The sequence below is a fragment of the Pteropus medius genome, unplaced genomic scaffold (genome assembly GCF_902729225.1).
Source record: "Pteropus medius unplaced genomic scaffold, Ma_sr-lr_union100, whole genome shotgun sequence".
Taxonomy (NCBI): domain Eukaryota; kingdom Metazoa; phylum Chordata; class Mammalia; order Chiroptera; family Pteropodidae; genus Pteropus; species Pteropus medius.
The window spans coordinates 7,875,286-7,895,507 of NW_024350319.1; the positions used below are offsets into that span (position 1 = coordinate 7,875,286).

At 32.5% G+C, this 20,222-nt stretch overlaps 1 protein-coding gene across 1 annotated transcript in view; it reads right to left on the reverse strand.

The window, feature by feature from the left end:
* The window catches only part of LRRIQ3 (leucine rich repeats and IQ motif containing 3), a 164,740-nt gene that overhangs the window by 119,517 nt on the left and 25,001 nt on the right, over nt 1-20,222 (reverse strand). The window contains exon 4 of the mRNA XM_039838596.1: nt 17,412-17,545. Coding sequence (XP_039694530.1) covers nt 17,412-17,545 — 134 coding nt within the window. The remainder of the gene's footprint in view (nt 1-17,411; nt 17,546-20,222) is intronic.

Here is a 20,222-nt window from a genome sequence, read left to right on the forward strand (position 1 = left end):
TAAAATATAATGGTTTACTTTGCTTTCTTCTTGCTGTATTTGTATTAAATATCTAAATGTAGTACTTTCCCTTCATCTACTTTTTTTTTTTAATAAATCCTCAATTTGTCTCTATTACATCTATAAAGTAATTATAATTATCTCACATATCTGCTATGAGGAATGAGTTAATGTCAGGGATATAACAAGAATGTCCATTAAAATCAAGCTCTGGATATCAACATCAATATCACTTTCCTTGTCACACATACGCCTGCAAAATCAGCAATGTTAGATGCAGCATATGCACCCTCCTCCAAAAGGAGAGAATCCAGAACATACTTGACACTGAATCTAAGTCTAAGTACAAGATCCTTAATAATTCATGGTCTAAGAATTCTGGATAAATAATGAATTACCCATCCCCACCTACCTACTCAATCTGTAAATATAGATAAAAAATGAAATGACTACAGAGGACTAAATACAAAGTGGTCACTATACCATAACACATATCATATCCTGCCAAACTAGAAAAGGTAGGACTTTCTTTCTGGGCAGAAAAGTGAGTTCCCTGGTCAGGGAATCAGCATTAAACTGAGGTTTCTTTTGGAAGTGCTCCCTTGTATACTGCCTCTACCTGAGATGACCAATTGTAAAGATGTCTGTCTGGGATATGTTACAGTAGCAGAAGACCATATCCTGAGAATCTGGAATGCTGGATGTTCCAAAGTGCTAAAGAAAATCAAAATTCTTAGAGAAGCCGTAGATTTATCAGGCTACTCAAGTCCCCTAAACACTTAGTAAGCAATTGACATTTTTGTTGTACATTCCCTAAAACAAATCTTTTGAATGTAGAAAAACCTCCCAGCATAAAGACATTATGCTCTGCCCTCCCAGAGATTTGTATCTTCATCTGGACTCTACCTGGGGTGCCTTGATATTTCTATATGGCCCTATCACTGAATCAAAAGCTATAACTTCCTGAGGTTTATTATCCCTAAGTCAGGCAGAGAATGCTTATTAATAGGAGGTACTAATTTCTTCTAGTATCTTACCTTCCTGTTTTTCTAGGTACTAATATTAGCATGGGATAAATCAATCATCTTTCCTATTATACAGACTCCCAAATTAACAAACACTTCATCAAATTGAATTATAGAGCCAAAAGGACCCTTCTTAGAAGAAGTCGTGTTTTCTTCCCTCACTGCTTTCATTTATACCCACTTAAGCTAATTATGTGTCTTTCCTAAAATAATCTATTGTGGACCATAAGAAGTAATTAAAATATTCTAGCATCTAGCATGTTTCCTACTATCTCCCTAACTTCATATCTTCTGTAGGCAAAAGTCAATGTATAACATAAATAAAACAATTTAACCATTTCTTAATGACATAAAAATGATGACCAATTTCCCAGCCCAAGAGTCCTTGTCACATTCTCTTCTCTAGCTCAGTTTAGTCAATCTCATATTTTGAAGTATATTCCTTACAGTAGCCATTTCTTTTTAAACACGACGACAATAAGCTCTAACTGGCTTAAATATCAAACAGGTAAGTCGAAAGGTAGGATAAGATTCAGGGTTCAAATTAATTTCTTTAGGAAATTTTAGTCATGTAAACCACTATATTCCTTTTATTGTTTATACTAGTTTGCTTTAATATTCTTTCATTTCTTCCACTTATTTTACTAAGATAATCAAAATAATCCGAATAAAACACACTACCTTATATCAGAATGACTCAACTGGGCATGAAGTGTGTGGTCAATCTGCCCAAATCACATTGTACATAATAAGAAACATTCAATGTAGAGAAGGCAAGCAAAATGCTAATGGTACATAGGATCATTGATTTTACTTATTTAATTTTTTATGTCTCAAATCTTGTCAACTATAAAGTATTTCATAACAGGTGGTTAACACTGCTATATTTATCAATAATTTCTTATTTATGTGATTTTATATTAAGAAACATTTAAGTAGAATTTAAGATTACAGAATATATGACAATGGATGTTTGACAAGAAACTTTGTTTTAACTATAGTGTAAAGAGGTAAAAAAAAAAAGTGGCAATTATCTTTCTCATAAACATATATATATATTTAATGCCAACAACCAGATCAATTTCATTAATCATTTCCCAATTCGTGAAATTCCAAGGTAAAATTTAACTTCCTAAAGTATGACTGACTAAATACCCTGACCAATCTTCTTGCTAAAAACATGGAAAACTTATGAATAAAAGATAATTCATTGACAGATGAAGGGAAAATATATAATCTAAACCCAAATTAAAGCAGCAGTTCAAAAAAATAAGCAGGAGCTCTGAAATCAGCTTTCAACCTCAGGATATTTACCTCACCCAGATTATCCTGACCTTTGTTATTATTGATAGCCTTGTGTATACAAGTAGAGAGTTTAGTGTCTGATCAGGATGAGGATTATGAGAAATCTTCACAAAAATCTAGGAACCAATGGAATGAATCTCCAGTGTAAAAGTGAATTATAATAACCACCTATATCATTATCCTCCTCCTCACTCTGCAAATTGGCAGAAGGAAATTGTCATATTGGATCTACTTTGTCCTAAATGAAAGAGAAGAAAATTGTCCTTAAATATTTTAAGGGCAATCTGATCATCACATAGGTTTTCATCCCAAATTCAGACTACCTGAGTGATCAGAAAAAAATGGAGACGATCATTATAAATTTTAAAAGTGAACAAAACACCTTCTATGGGGAAACCAATCTTAATAAGTGTCAAAGAATTTAGAAAAAGTTCCAAGAAATATGAGTTTACCTTAAAATGCACGAATTTTCACAGAATACACAAGGAAATGACATACAGTAAATGAAAACTACAGTAAAAGCAGACAGCAAAATCAAACCTCTAAGGATAGTAACTATTGGAATTATGAGTTACTGAATGAAATAAGTATGGTTAGTATGCTTTAAAAATAAAATAGATATTAAAAATATGAGAAAAAAGTTTTTAAGAAAACAAATAAATTGAAAAGATCAAGTAATACTTCTATAAATTCAAAAAATGTAATAATTAAAATTCAAAGTTGAATGGCTAGATTAAATAGCAGATTAGAGATCACTGAGGAGAGAATTATTACATTTAATCTAAAAAAATAAAGATATTCTTTATAGGATACAGAATAGAAATAATTATGATAGAAAGGTTAAGAGACATTGCAATTTGTATTTGCTATGTTATCTGAGAGTATTTGATCATGCTTTAAAGGAAGAGAGAAACAAACAAATGGAACAATAGGCAAAGCTCATAAGATGTCAAGTATAGATACTGAATATGCAAGTGTGAGACATTAGCAAAATTTATAGGATGTGTTAAGTATGGGTGGTAAATTGGTAACCTCAAAAACCCATTACATAGAATAGATAAACACAGATGTATGCAGAACAGTAATATGAACAATAAGAGTATTACTTATAGATAGAAAGGTACGAAAGGACCAAATAACGTATTTTAAAAATCCATAAAGCATTGATTGATCACACCACAACTAGATGAATGGTTGTGCCTCCCACCAAATCAATCACCCATTGGTAACCTAATATGACCCCGTGCATGCTCTGCTCAAAACATGCAAGTAAAATTCATAACTGCTTAGCAGGTTGTCAGTTAATTTACAGCTATGGTGAGGTACACTTGCTCCTGCATCTCTCCAGTAAATCAAGAGTGTACTGGCTCCAGTCATATTGGCTGTTGAAGCCCCCCACTCATCCTCAACTCTGCTCCTTATAAACCAACAATCAGTAGGGAGGCCTGATGCAACAGAGAGAAAGACAAGACATATGCATATTGCATAACACAGAATTCAGAGAGTGTACTCAGTTCACCCCACTTGTACTCACAAATACTCTATCTTTCTCCTTTGTTTCTTCCTGTAGGTTTTAAGATTAAATAAACTGTGATTCAAGCATCTTAATTTGGTCTGTGAGGCTTTCTTTTCTGTGATCTTTGAAACAGCCTGCCTAGTAGTTTACTCGCGGCTATTGTAGCATCTCGCCACTACAGCTGGTGAGGAGAACATGATGCAATTAAAAAAAAAAATCTAAGTAAGGGAAATAAGAGAAATAATATCTTGCTTCATAAATGATCTTTAAAATAAAAGCAATATTTAAGAGTCCCCAATTCAAGAGAACTACTAAAAACTTATACAGAAGAAACAAAGCAAGAGATTAGAAAATAAATCCAGACCAAAACTCAATAGAGGCCTGATTATCCTCTTCAATAAGAGCTTGGAATAAATAGAAAGAAACCCCAAGCCAAAGGTGTTACCAAATATAGACACATTGGTCTGTGAGCATGACCTCTGCTATAGTCTACTTGTTAATATAGTTAGAGACCACCAAAGCAGAGAGGTAATTTTCCACCATGAGAAAAATGGGTAAAATAGTAAAAATGTTTTAGAGAGATTATTAATAGGGTAATGATTGGAAATTATCCAGAATTGATAAAGGAGAAACCAATCCCTAGATGCCCGAAGTCCAGCAAATCTCAAGTTGGGTAATAAAAAGAAATTGATTCTTAAAATTGTTAAAGATCTCCAGAAAACAAACAGAAAAACCTTAGATTTAAAAGTAATAAGAGAGAAAAGAAAGATAACCTATAAAGGAACACTTAGCCTGATATTTTACTTTTTAACAGCAAAAATGGAAGCCAAAAAACAGTGAAAAGTATATTCGATAAACTAATAGAAAATATCTACCAGCCTAAAATTACAGGCCCAATGAAAGTATATTTAAGTATATGGAAGGAACAAAAAGAAGCCCTAAAACTGTGTCTTTAATCTTTACTCCTTTATTTTATTTGTTTTAGTCTATAATTTTAAAGGCATTAATCAATATCTAGTAATCCGTGAATGTCCTTTCTTGTCTAAAATAAAGCACTACATAGTTCTATGTATCTGAATGATGATTATCAACTAAGCTTTTATGTAGCATGATCTGACTGCTGTTTCATTGGGAGATCCCCAACTGTCAGGCTTTTCTCTTGAGAGGGCAATTTCTCCAGAAAGAACCTAATCTCCTGACTGGAAGATAAAAACCTTATTACCCTTTGGCAGAGAAGGTAACTGGAAATTTCGTGGTATTTTAACAAAATTCTTCGTTTTCATTAGAATACACTCCCACCATAAACTATCTCTCATATCCTGTTCTACCACTAGCCAGAGAAGACTGTTTTTAAAGTGCTCATTTGATTAGGAGAGATCCACTTAGATAATCTATCTTAAGACCAACTGATTAGTAAGGAACTTTAATAACATCTGCAAAATGTGAAAGGGTGGGAAATTATATTTCAAGCAAATGGCATTCAGGACTAGTGGTACTAACATCAGACAAAATAGTCTTCAAAACAAAAAAGGTAAAGAAAAATACTGAGGGACACTTCATAATGATAAAGGGAATCATACACAAAGAAGGCATAATACTTATTAATATCTATATTCCTAACCAGGGAGCCCCAAAAATATATAAAGCGATACTAACAGAACTAAAGAGAGAAACAGACCAAACACTATCATAGTAGGGGGCCTAAATACCACACTGTTGGATTTGGGTAGATTATCCAAACAGAAAATCAATACAGAAAAAAAAGCCTTAAATGACACATTAGACCAACTGGACACAATAAACATTTATAGAGTCTTTCATCCCCAAACAGTTGCTTATGCATTCTTCTCCAGTGCACATGGAACATTCTCAAGGACTGACCACATACTGGGACACAAAACTGGCCTTGACAAATATAGGAGGACTGAAATCATATCAAACGTTATATTCTCTGATCATAATGCTTTCAATCAACTGTAAAAAGAAGTGAGAAGAACCACAAATTCATGGAGATTAATCAATATACTACTGAAGAATGACTGGGTCATTGAAAAAATAAAAAGAAAGATCAAGAGATACATAGCAATGAATGACAATGATAGTACAACACATCAAAACTTTCGGAACATGGCAAAAACAGTAATAAGAAGAAAATTCATATCATTATAGGCTGATCTCAAAAAACAAGAACGAGCCCAAATAAGCAACCTAACACTGCATCTTAAAAAACTAGAAAACAAATGAAGCCTAATAGCAGAAGGAAGGAAGTAATCAAAATTAGAGCAGAATTAAATGAAATTGAGAACAAAAAAAAAAAAAAAGGAAAATAAATGCAACAAAGAGCTGGTTCATTAAGAAGGTTAATAAAATTGACAAACCCCTGGCTAGACTCAATAAAATCAGAATGGACTAAAGAAAGAAGAGAATGGACACAACAAAATCAGGGATGAAAGAGGAGAAATTACAATGAAAACCACAGAAATACAAAGAATTACACAAGAATACTATGGAAAAAGTATACAACACCAAATTCAATAACCGCGAAGAAATGTACAACTTCTTAGAAAATTCCTTTTACAACTGCAACAAAAAGAATAAAATATCTGGGAAAAAATTTAACAAAATATGTGAAAGACCTACATAATGAAAACTATAAGACCCTATTAAAAGAAATTGAAGAAGATTCAAAGAAATAGAAATATACTCGTGTTCTTGTACTGGAAGAATCAACATAGTTAAAATAACCTTATTACCTAAAGCATTACACAGATAGATTTAATGCTATCCCCATCAAAATCCCATCAGCATTTTTCAAAGAAATAGAACAAAAAATCATCAGATTTGTATGGAACCACAAAAGACCCTGAATTACCAAAGTCATCCTGAGAAAAAAGAACAAGGCTGGTGGCATCACTCTGCCTGACTTCAAATTATACTATAAAGCGACAATAATCAAAACAGCATGGTACTAGCAGAAAAACAGACACATAGACCAGTAGAACAGAATCGAGAGTCCAGGAATAAACCCATGTTTATGTGGGCAAATAATTTTCAACATAGGAGCCAAAAATTTACAGTGTAGAAAGGAAAATCTCTTCAATAAATGGTGCTGAGAATATTGGAAAGCCACCTGCAAAAGAATCCTTCAGCATTATTCACGGTGGCCAGGACATCGAAGCAACCGAAGTGTCCTACGACAGACTGGATAAAGAAGCTGTGGTACAGATATACAACAGAATATTACTCAGCCATAAGAAGAGATGAAATACTGCCATTTGTGACAACATGGATGGACCTTGAGATAATCATGCTAAGCAAAATAAGCCAGGCAGAAAAAGTTGAAAACCACATTTCATTTATACGTAGGATATAAACCTAAAGGCAACAAACAAACATGACAAACAAATAGAGACTCATGGACATGAACAGCAGACTAGGGGTTACCAGAAAGAAGTGGGGAGGGAAAAGGTAGATGGGGTAAAAGGGGTCAAATATGTGGTGACAGAAAGAAGTCTAACTATGGGTAGCGAACATACAATGCGATATATATATATATGATTTACTGAACACCTGAAACTTATTGGATCTCGTTAATCAATGTCACCATAAAAAAAAAAATGAATATACTCCTACCATAAACTCTCATATCTTGTTCCCCTACCAGCCAGGGAAAACTCTGTTTTTAAAGTGCTTATTTGATTAGGGTAAACCCACTGAGATAATCTATCTTAAGGTCAATTGATTAGTAAGGAACCTTAATAGTATCTTCAAAATATCTTTTGCTACGTAACAAAACATAATCATGGGAGTAACACCAGGGAATTCTAACACAAATGATATAAGATGAAATGAGATCCAATCTTGCAAAATGAGGACACATTCCTTCAAAATATGCACATATTTTAGTTTCTCTGATACTGGACAAAGTGAAGAAAGACTGAGGTATATACTCCCACCTCACAAGCTGTTAATGTGATTGATTTTCTAATGATAAACTAATCTTGTAGTCCTAGATAAAACCTATAGTGGCTACAGGGTATTATCTTGTTTATATATCACTAGATTTGATTTTCTAATACTTTAAGATTTTTACATGTGTGTTCATGAGACTGGCCTGTAATTTTCTTGTAATGTCCTTGTCAGATTTTGGTATTAATGTTATGCTGACCTCTCAAAACAATATAGAAAGCACACTCTTACTCTGAAAATTTATGTAACATGGTGCTATATATTCCTTAAATGTACAGAATAATTCACCAGGAAAGTCGTCTAGACCTGAAATCTCTTTGTGGGAAGGACTTTAGTAATGGATTCAATTTCTTTAATGTATATAAGACTACTCAGCATTTTTATTTTTTTGTGTCAGATTAAAAATTGTGTTTCTTCAAGGAATTTGTCCAATTCACACAAAATGTCAAATTATCTGGCATAAAGTTGCTCATTGTATTATCTTAATATCTGTAGATCTGCAGTAATGTCCCATTTTTCATTCTTTATCATGACAATTTTTATTTTTTCCTCTCTCTTTGCTATGTTGTTGGTCTTGCTCGAGTTTAACAATTATTCTTTGAAAAAAAAACAATTCTTTGCTTTTTCAACCTTTTGTACATTTTCTCATGTTCATTGTGTACTTGTTTTCTATTTCATCAATTTCTGATACTATTTTTCCTATTCCTTTCCTTTTACTTAAATATCCAAGTTCTCCTAACCATTTATTTTGTGGTGTCATTGTATGATTTATCTTCATGACCAGGTGCTTAGATTACTTATATGCCAGCCGTTCTTTTTTTATATTTTCATTTAGAGCTATTACATGATAATTATAATTTTGTCTTTTGTTTTCAAATATGCTATGGCAGAAACTACTAGATAGCATCCAATACAAACTCCCCCTTTTAGCTTTAGTAACAGAAGCCAAATTTCATACAGGTGACTGGCATCATTTGCTGCCAGTGGCCCATATTACTAAATTCTAGCCAAGGAAATGTAAGATGAAATACATTGTTCTCAATTTGATTAAAGTGGATGTTTTAGTGGATAAATGTGCTCTTTCTGCCATTCAGTACTGCCCGAGCCTTCCGGCATGCAACCAGACATAATGATTGGAACTTTGGCAGCCACTTTGGACCACAAGTGATCTTGAGATGGAACACACAAGACATAAAGATAGAGTGATTTCCAGCAGAGTCACAGGCTTGGAATTCAACTACAGACTCTTTAATATGAGAAAATTTAACAACTTATACCTAGTTTAGGCCACTGTTTTGGGAGGCCTCATTACATAGGACTGAATCCAATTATCACTAAAATATGCAAATATGTCTTCTTTTTAAAAAATATTATTAGATAAAACTTTCAAGAAATTGTAATAGTGATGCTTATGGGGCCTCCTATCTTGATCCTGGTCTAAACGGAATCACATATTATTTTTCTATTTTACATATATTTGAATAATATTTACTGGGAAACATAGTCTAAGTATTTTAGATGTTATATATAATAAACTGACCTCTTCTAAATTTATTACAGCCTTGGTATTCAGACAGCTCTTACTCTAATATAGCATGTCAAAAAAATTATAATTATACGATTGAATCGTATAGAGATTTTTCTTGGAAAATAAGCTGAAATCAGTCTTTCTGAAACTTCCATCCCTATACTTGATCCTTTTATCTATTTCACATACTATTTGTATATGGTATACATATACACTATACTAACATGTATATAATATATATTATTTTCATATGCTATATCATATACTGTTCAACTATTTTGAATTACCCTTAAATAACTCTTGATACTTAAATATCCAAGTTCCTCTAACCATTTATTTCAGGGTGTGATTGTATGGTATTTCATTTCTGCACCAACCCCCGTATATTTTTAAGAAATAAAATCAGCTCGTATATATTACCTAAAATATAGAAGTCAAAGAAATTTGGTTTGTTAGAATAGTTGGTAAATGATGCTTATAAACCTTGTTTTGAGGGTACCTTGAGATAATAGTTATGGCAGTGACATAGTTTTTTAATCTACCCAGTTTCCCATAAGAAACCATATATAACAACTAGATAGCAAAAATGTTTAATTATGTATAACAATATTATATGACAAGACATCCCCCAGAAATCAAAAATATAAAGGGATGGAGAAAAAACAGTAACACCCAATAAAATTTAGTATCAGCAATTATGCAGAAGGAAACACATAAAAGCAATGAGGCATCTGACAAATAGGAATAAAACAAACAATGTTAAAGTCACTCCCTGAAAACCTTGGAGAGATAATTTAGAGGCGGAACTTAAATCCTAGAGGGGTTTTGCATATTCTAATAGAGTGGAATACAAGGAGTCCCTCATAAGAGCTGAAGGGTCTGAAGTATTCTGGGCCTAGGAACCTCTGAAACTATCCAATTTTCCCCTCTAGGTCAAAGACCAAAACTGAGGAGGGAGTGGGGGGAACAACTCCTGAAGATAAAAATCAAAATTGAGCAGCAGAGAGACAATGGAGAAAAATAGAGGGGAAAAAAAATCCACTTTAAAAAGGGGGTTCTGGGGACTAGAGTTAGAGAACTCAGAAAGTAAGCCATGTTATTTTCAGAAACTGTACACACACTCAAACACACACAAAACAAACAAAAACGGAAGAAAGAACTTAAAAACCTGAAGAAAGCTTCTTTTTAAAGTTCAGAAAAACTAACTTTTCATAAAGCAGGAGATATAACCTAATCTCATACAATATTATTATAAAGCAAAAAGAGAGTAAGAAGCAAAATAACATACTATATAGACAATAAAGGCCAGCCCGACAGTGAGGCCTACCAAAAAGGTGAACACTATAACCTATTATTTCAAAATAAACTTAAATTTAGTTCTGCATATAAGGAGCTTAGAAACTGCCATTCTGGCCAGACAACTAAAAAGCTAAACAGACTGAAAAAATAAGAACTCTGCAATCCCTGAGAAGGGAGAACAAAGGACAAATTGTTGCCCCTTAGATTCGAAAGACAAATAGGCAAATAAAAGTCATCATGGCTTACCTGAGTAAAGGCCCAATAGAGAAAATTACTGCTGAAACTAGTGCTAAGGTAAGTAAAATCTGAACTATCATTGACAAATTGCTGGAGACTCACTGTACACAACACTGAGAGTTAAAAACTCCAAGAAAACCAAGTCATAGAAGACTGTCACAATATTGTAAGATTTACCTCCAGGAGCTTGACCAAGTTCCCACAATAAATATCAGAGAAAAATCTCCAGTGCTTCCAGAAGCGAGAGGGAGAAAGCAACCATTTCAAAAGACATCTGAGCACTCGGTTCTTAATAAGGTTTACCCTCAGGTGAAATTAGTTAAATTGATACTAACCTCCTGGGGTATTATCAAAGCCTTGGGGAAAGGGAAAACCCAACTCCAGCTGGCCCTAGCCTTCCACATGGGAGAATTGAAATACTAAACTCCAGCCCACTCTTGCAATCCACTTACGCCTAAGAGGGAGAAGAAAAAAAAAACCAGAAACTCTTGTGAAGTTCATTGTTCATAGACATAAACTCACTAAAAGACTGAGATTTAATCATAGGACTATAGAAAGCTATCCCTTCCCCACACCTCAACACCACATTACTAAGACCTATTTATAGCAGTTCCTTATACCTAGTATATCATGCCCAGCTATCAAGAAAAAATTATAAGGCATACCAAAAGTTAAAAAAACAACCTGAAGAGATCAACCAATCATCAGAAACAAGTGGCAAGAATGTTGGTATTATCAGACCAGAACTTTAAAATAACTATAAATAATGTGCTAAGAGCTCTAATGGATAAAGTACACAGCATACAAGAGTAGAATGGGCAATGTAAGCAGAAAGATGGAAATTCTAAGAAAGAATAAAAAAAATGCTAGAGATCAAAAACACTGTAACAGAAATGAAGAACGTTTATGATGGGCCTAGTAGTAAACCGGGCATGGATGAAAGAAGAATCTCTGAGCTAGAGTACATATCAACAGGATCCTCAAAAACAAAAAAGCAAAAAGAACAAAGACTGAAGAAGGCAGAGCATAATTCCAAGAAATGTAGGTCTATAAAGGTATAACATATGTGTGATAGGAATACAAGAAGAAAAAAGAGGTAAAGGAAAAGAAAAAATATTTGAAACAACAATGGTGGAAAATTTTCCCAAATTAATGTTAGACACCAAACCACAGGTCCAGGAAGCTCGGAGACCACAAAGCAGAAAAATAATGACAAAAACTACTTAGAGGAATATCATTTTCAAACTATAGCAAATCAGTAGTAAGGAAAAAAAATCTTGAAAGAAGCCGGAAGGGAAAATAATCTTATCTATAGAGGAATAAGAGTTATACATGACTTCTTCCCAGAAATCATGCAAGCAAGAAGAAAATGGGGTAAAATGTTTAAAGTGTTGAGAGAGAAAAAAACACCAATCTAGAATTCAATTCTCTATGAAATTATCTTTCAAAGTAAAGGAGAAATAAAGATGTTCTCAAACAGAAACTGAGGGAATTTGTTGCCACTACCGCCTTGCAAGAAATGTTAAAGTTAAAGAAGTTATTTAGAGAGAAGGAAAATAATATAGGCCATTATTGTGGACTTACAATAGGTAAGGAAGAGTATAAAAGAAGGAATAAGTGAAGTTAAAACATTCTTACAAACTCTAATGGGTAATAGTTTGTTCAAAATAATACCACCAATATATTCAATTCCATATACATTATTTTTATACATAAGCTAATGTATGCTTATATTTAAGTCAGATGAATGAAAGCAATGATACAAGGGACAGGAGAGACAAATCAAGACTGTTTTGTTATTATAAGGTACCAGAAAAGACAGAAAAAGATGGAAGACAAAATAAGAAAAAGAACAGTGACAACAAATAGAAAACTGTAATATGGCAGATATTAACCAGTTACATAAATAACCACTATAAATGCCAATTGTCTAAATGCAGGAATTTAAAGACAGAGATTATTAGAGTGGTTTTTAAAAAAAAAAGGTGCCACTGTATGCTATCTTTAAGAAATTCATTTAAAATGTAAAGATATTAAAAGTAGAGTGATTGAGAAATTTATACCATATTTACATTAATCAGAAGAAAGCAGGAGTTGCTATATTCATTTGAAATACAGATGACATCAAAACAAGGAATGTTATCAGGGATAAAAAGGGGTATTACATAATAATTAAGAGGTCAATTTTCCAACAAGATTTAACAGCCCTTAAAGTGTAAGTGCCTAATGACAGAGCATGAAAGTAACTAAGGCAAAAACTAATAGAATTGCAAAGGGAAACAGATGAGCTCACTACCATGGTTGGAGACTTAAACACCCCTCTATCAAAAATAGACAGATCCAACAGTCAGACAATCAGTAAGGATATAGTTGAACAACACAGTACCATCAGTCAACTGGATATAATTTACATCTGTGGACAACTTCATCCAAAAATAGTATAATATGCATTCACCTTAGGCTCACATGAAACATTCACCAAAGCCTACCACATTCTGGGTCATAAAACAAACCTTACCAAACTTAAAAGAGTAGAAATTACAATGTTGTTTAGAACACAATAGAATGAAACTAGACATCAATAAAAGAAACATAGCTGGTGATCTCAAAATACATGGAGATTAAACAACACACTTTTAAGTAATGTATGGGTTGAAGAAGAAATTTCAGGAGAAATTTAAAAATATCTTGAATTAATTACAAATAAAAACACAACTTTTCAAAATTTGTGGGATGCAGCAAAAGCAGTGCTTAGAGGGAAATTTATAACTCTGAATGAATATATTACAAAAGAAGATCTAAAAGCAATAATCTCAGCCTCCACTTCAGAAAATCGGGGAAAAAAAGAAGAGCAAATTACTACACAGTAAGGAGAAGAAAAGCAATAATAAAAATTAGAGCAGAAACCAATAAAATTGAAAACAGGAAATCAATAGAGAAAATCCATAAAACCAAAAGCTAGTTCTTTAAGATCAATAAAGTTGATAAGTCACTAGCCAGGTTAACTAACTAAAAAAGAGAACACAAATTATTAATATCAAAAATGAAAGAAGAAACAACACTACCAATCATATTAATAGTAAAAAGATAATGAAGTAAGAGTAGGAACAACTCTATAACCACAAGTTTGATAAACTAGATGAAATGGACAAATTCCTCAAAAGACACAATCTACTACAACTTACAAAATTAGAAATAGACAATCTGAATAGGTCTATATTTATTAAACAAATTGAATCAATAACCTTCCAAAATATAAAGCACCTGGCCCAGAAGACCTCGCTGGTGAATTCTAAAATTTAAAGAACAAATTATATGAATTCTCTACAATGTCTTTCAGAGAATAAGAGCAGAAGGAATACTTTCTAACTCATTCTATGATGCCAGCTACACTAATATGACAACCAAAGACATTACAAGAAAAGAAAACTATAGACCACAGGACATAGATACACAAATTCTGAACAAAATATTAGTAAAAAGAATATATATATATATATAATATATATATATATTATATATATATGATATATATATATGATATATATATATATAATATATATATATATCATATATATATATAAAAAGAATCATACACCACCACTACCAAAAGGGATTTATCCCTGGTATTCAAGACAGGTTAAGCATTCAAAAATCAATAAATGTATTCCACCACATTGATAGGCTAAAAAAGAAAAAATATATTACATGATCATATCAATAGACTCAGAAAAAAACATTTGAAAAAATCCAACACCTATTCATAATAAGAACTCTCAGAACCCTAGGAATAGAGAACTTTCTCAACTCTATAAAGGATAACTACCAAAAAATCTACAGCTAACATCATACTTAATGGTGAAAAACTAGAAGCTTTCCAACTAAGATGAGGTTGAAGGCTAGAAAGCCCACTCTCACCACTTTCTTTCACCATTGTACTGGAAGTTTTAGCTAATGCTGCAAGAAAAGAAAAAAATTTAAAGTATATGGGTTGGGGAGAAAGAACAAATTGCCTTTGTCTATGTAGACTGTTTACACTGAAAATCCAAAAGAACTGACAAAAACTCTTGGCACTAATAAGCAATTATAGCATGGTTGCAAGATACAAGGTTAATATACAACCTTGTATTGTATATTAATACAAAGTTGTGTAATATAGAAGACTATTTTTAACTCGTTCATGTGATCAATATCATTTACATCAGCACTCCACAAAATGAAATATTTAGGAACAAATTTAACTATATATATATATATATATATATATATATATATGATCTATTTAAAGAAAACTACAGATGAAACTGATGAATGAAATCAAAGAACTAAATAAACAACAGAGATTCCATGTTCATGAACAGGAAGATTCAATATTGATGAGATGTCAGTTCCTCCCAACTTATCTATAGATTCCATGTGATCCAATCAAAATCCCACCAAGTTATTTTGTAGATGTCAACAAGCTGAGTCTAAAGTTTCTATTGAGACAAAAAAAAATGAGAAAGAAAAAGAATCCCCACCACAATACTGAAGGAGAACAAAGTTGGAAAACTAACACTACCTAACTTCAAGATTACTCTAAAGCAACAGTCATCAAGATAGTATGTGCAAAAGAACAAATAAGCAAAAGAACAAATAAATAGATCAATGGAATAAAATAGAGAACTCAGGAAATAAACATAAATATAGTCAATCGATTTTTGACAAAATTGCAAAGGCAACACAATAGAGCAAATAGTCTTCAACAAATGATGCTGGAACATCCATGTGTAAATATCCCAGTCATTTATCCTAAGCAAATTGTAAGCAACTCTAGGGTTTTAAGTTGGTGAATATAATTAGATTTATATTTTGAAAAGATTACTCTTTGCATGTTATGGTAAACGTAACTGACAGGGAACAAGAAATCCAAGGAACACCGCCCCCCGCACCCACCCCAGTCAAATAATGCAGAGAGCATAAGACATAACAACAACAAAGATGATGTTTAAAAAACATTAGCTACTAAGAATGTAATATCCACATATGCCAGGTGTTAAGTGTTTATATTCACGATCTCAATTCCCACAAGCGAACAGTGAAATAAGTACTGCTATTAGCCCCTGCTTTCTACCATCTAACATATGAGGAAACTCAGGTTCAGAGTAGTTCCTGCCTAAAAGAACAGCATTTTAAAGAGAAAAAGAATTCAAATCGGTCTGTCTTGAACCACTCTGTATGTTATTATTATTGACATCTCTCCCTATAAAGCTCGTTCAAATTCTGTTCATGCATGCTGAATTTTCAGAGACTGTTTACATGCACAAGGTTTTTATCTCATGGTAAATGAATATCTTGATTCTAAGAGAGAAAAACTCAATCCTAGGGGAATAAACTAAAGACAAGTCCCTTTAACTAGAAGTTCATTTCATATAAAATGCACACCAAATTTAAAGAAACATGAGTCAGAAACCATATTTTAAATAAATATGTACTTGTCAGCAACTACCTTATCTTTTCCACTTCTTTTATTCTAAATAATTTTACTTGTCCCCACTTGTGAGCCCATTTTCTCTCATGCTTTGACCTTTCTTTAAAAAGTATATCAAACCTCTTTCACAGAAGTTGCAGGCAACTGTATTATGGTCAGTTTGGCTCCTTGGCCATCACTCTTGCCTATTTTTATCAGAGCTACTGCCATTTATGATTTAGCCCATGCAGGTTAATGCAGAACATTCTTTCTGCTCATCACAGAATGTTGACTATCATTTCGGTGAAACTTCCTAAACTGGTTTTCTCAGGGGTTGTCCATTTCCCAGCTCTAGATTTATTTTAATCCTACCTATATTTCAGGACCTAATTTCATTTCCATCTTCTAGCACCTGAAAACAAGCTATGTGAAAATATTTTTCATATGTTTGATGTTTGGCATGACTAATACAAATAAATTAATGACAGAGTGTTCTATCTCATATCCCCAAGTTCAATGTTGAGAGAGTGTATCAAGAAAAATTTTCCTCTATTAGCCGATGTCAGCTGCTGGAAAGGAATACAAAGAACAAAGAGAGAGCAAATTATAATGTAGATTGATACTGTACTAGATGTTTCACCAAAATGATCTTCGCATCCAAACAAATTATGAAATCCTCATATATATGTTTCTAGGTTTGTATTTCTATTGTATCCCATTATATAGTATATGGCTTATATTTCTATTACTTCTCATTACATGAGAGAAATTCAATATGTTTTTGACTGATATTTTTAAGTTTTTAATTAAAAAAACTCAGAATTACTCAAAGAATGATTAACAAAAACTTTACTGATTAGTTATTTATATTGTCAATTTAAAAGAAAAAAAGTATCAAATTTGTATTATGTTAAAGACTATATTACCACAGAGTTTCAGTGTCTTCCTTAAAACTAGTTTGAATAGTCTATAAGATACCATCTTGATAGGGAATGCAAAATGTTTATTATTGGAGAATTGCCTTTTTATCATTGATTTGCTTATCATCTTTAATATTCAAATAATAAAGAAAGTAAAACATACCTCAAACTCTTTCTTACTAGGAAACCACGTATCCACCTTTGAACAATCAAAACTGGTGAATTATGAGCCAGAATTTCATTAATTTTTGAAATAACATATTTGATATTATTAATTTCATCCTCATAGGTTGATCCCTGTATAAAGAAAATATATTTGATATTTATATTTCATGAGAGTATTTCCCAAAGACATTTTAAACTTGGTAATCTAATGGTATAGACTACTAAAATGTTCACAGGTATCCTAAAGGCACAGTAGTTAAATAATAAATACATTTCGTATCTATTTTATTAGATCAGAAGATCAAGAATTAGTAGCATCAAATAATTTTAATTCTCTACACAAAATGCAAGATCCATGATGATAACTCTCTCCATTCTAGATTCTTCTCCCAATCTGATATCATCGGTATAAAATTTTGACCATAATCATGCTGACATCTGAGAAGTAGTGTTCTAAGTAGGTCTCCAAAGAAACTCTAAAAGTATTCTGTGGATCTCCATCAAGTAAACTGACAATGTTGAATTCATAGAAATAATTAACAGTAGTTCAAACCCCTGTTTCAGCTTATGTAGAATGTTGGACACTTTTATTGGAAAACAACACATTGCCCTGGAGAAAGACATTCTATATTGCCTTTAAAGAAATTATCTCTAAGATCTCTGTTCAAGCAACTGTTTAGACTTGGATCACAGGCTCCCTATAGCCTATTGATCATTTGAGCAGTTAGAAATAAAGCCACTTTACTTGTATTTTGAATGTAAGAATTATGCATTAAAAGCCTAAAATTTGTATTGCTTGTAAGACACCTACCCTGAAAATGACCAAATCCATCACGTTAAAAATATACACTTTTTCTGCCTATACATTCAATCAGCTATGTATTGCTAGGAAAAAAAAAAAAATCACAAAGCCTTGCAAATTAGTGCTCCTTCATGCCACTCCAAAATATGATTGTAGGAGTTCAAGACATGCCACCCCAAAATATGCACCTTTGACATATTGATTATTTTGAGTGATATACACTTGAAAAACAACAAAAGCATGGAGAGGTTTTTCTCTGAACTTCCCTATCTGCCTAACGGTAGGTCCTCCAAAAGGCATTCAATTGTCATAAATCCCTCTCCAGGTGTTTCATCAACCAGGTATGACAAACTCTTATCAAAGGAAAGTAAATTAGAAAAACATTAGGAGAGGAGTTTAGGACAGAACACCAAATCCAGATGAATTTTGTCACAAACTCTCATCTACTTCTCTAAGGATCAGTCATTCACCTTTCCTAAAAATCATATTCCCTCCCCTTTCCTTAAGCCACCTGGGCGGTCATTCATTTTTCCCTGGGCATCTCCTATGTATGTATCAGATATAACTGTTAATAAATTTGTTTGTTTTTCTCTTGTTAATCTGTTTATTACATGGGTCTTAGTAAAGAACTCAGAAGGTTAGAAGGGAGTTATTTTTCCTACAGTAGCTCAAGGGCAGGGCGGTTGAGTGCATAAAAAAAGAAGAGAAAAGAATATAGGAGGGAATTTATATAACTAAGCTTAAGCAGTCCTGGTCAGATGCTATAACTCTCACCAGCAGAGAGCCATTAAGTTCACACTACAGTTTACAGCAAGAGACTGCTTTCCACCAAGGCATGAATAATTCCTTCTCTTTAAAGAGATAAACAGAATAATCATCACCTATGGACAGGGTTAGTGTCTCTACCACAAAAAGATTAACCTCTAAACAGCACTAAAGCTTTCTGATGTCCTAAAACAATCATCCTATAAAATGCCAATGAAGATATCACTGTAAACTTGTACAAATGCCATAACAATTTGATATCTGAGGACAAAAGGAAATGTCCTCTTTCTAAAGGGCAAATAATGCATTTCCTTCACTAGAGGAATGATGGCCTGGGTTTAAATCCCAGTTCCACTACTTGCTAGCAAGTATCCTATCTGTCCCCTGTTCATCATCTGTAAAACAGAGAAAACAATGATACTACCTCATCTGGTTGTTGTGAAGGAATATTTGTAAAACACTTAGAATGGTAGCTAAAACATTTCAAAAATCCAATGTTATCTGCTACAATTTCATAATACTTAAAATGATATAGTGTTTTACAGTTTACAAAGAACACAGATACCTTTGAGTATTTGATACTCAAAAAAAGTGGTCTAAAACAATTCACTAAGCAATTTATCCAAACTTAATGTAAAATTAAGAAATCAATAAATTAACTATAAAAGACAATGAGCATAATATTTCCAATCAAAAAAAAATTAAAGTATTACTGTAAAAGTCTGACAAAGAACAATCAACAAAATAGGTGGTAGAATAATGAAATATTTATACTCTACCACTTGCAACTGTAACCATGGAATGAAAATGGGACTATTGCTAACGGTGGTATAAAACATGATGAAGCATCTCAAAAAAACAACAAGAACTTTTATAATATGACTCATATAGAAGAAAACATTTTGTGATCTAACAGGAAAAGCAGTTTAGAAAACAAATTCTAAAACTATATTCTATTCATATTGTATATAATTACACAAAGAGATTCCCAGTTAACTGCATTTTAAATACATTTATACTTATTTATTTTTTTATTTATTTCCTATTCCCATGTTTTAATTTCTTCTATATGAATCTGGTCTCTAAAGTCTTTTTGTATTCCATTTGTCATTTTTTACATTAGAATTTCCTAATTTGACATATATTTTCTAAACATTTTTGAATAATATAAATCATACTAATCCCACACTTTATTTTAAATAGAAGACACCCATATAGTTCTGACCTTTTTATTCTGTCAGA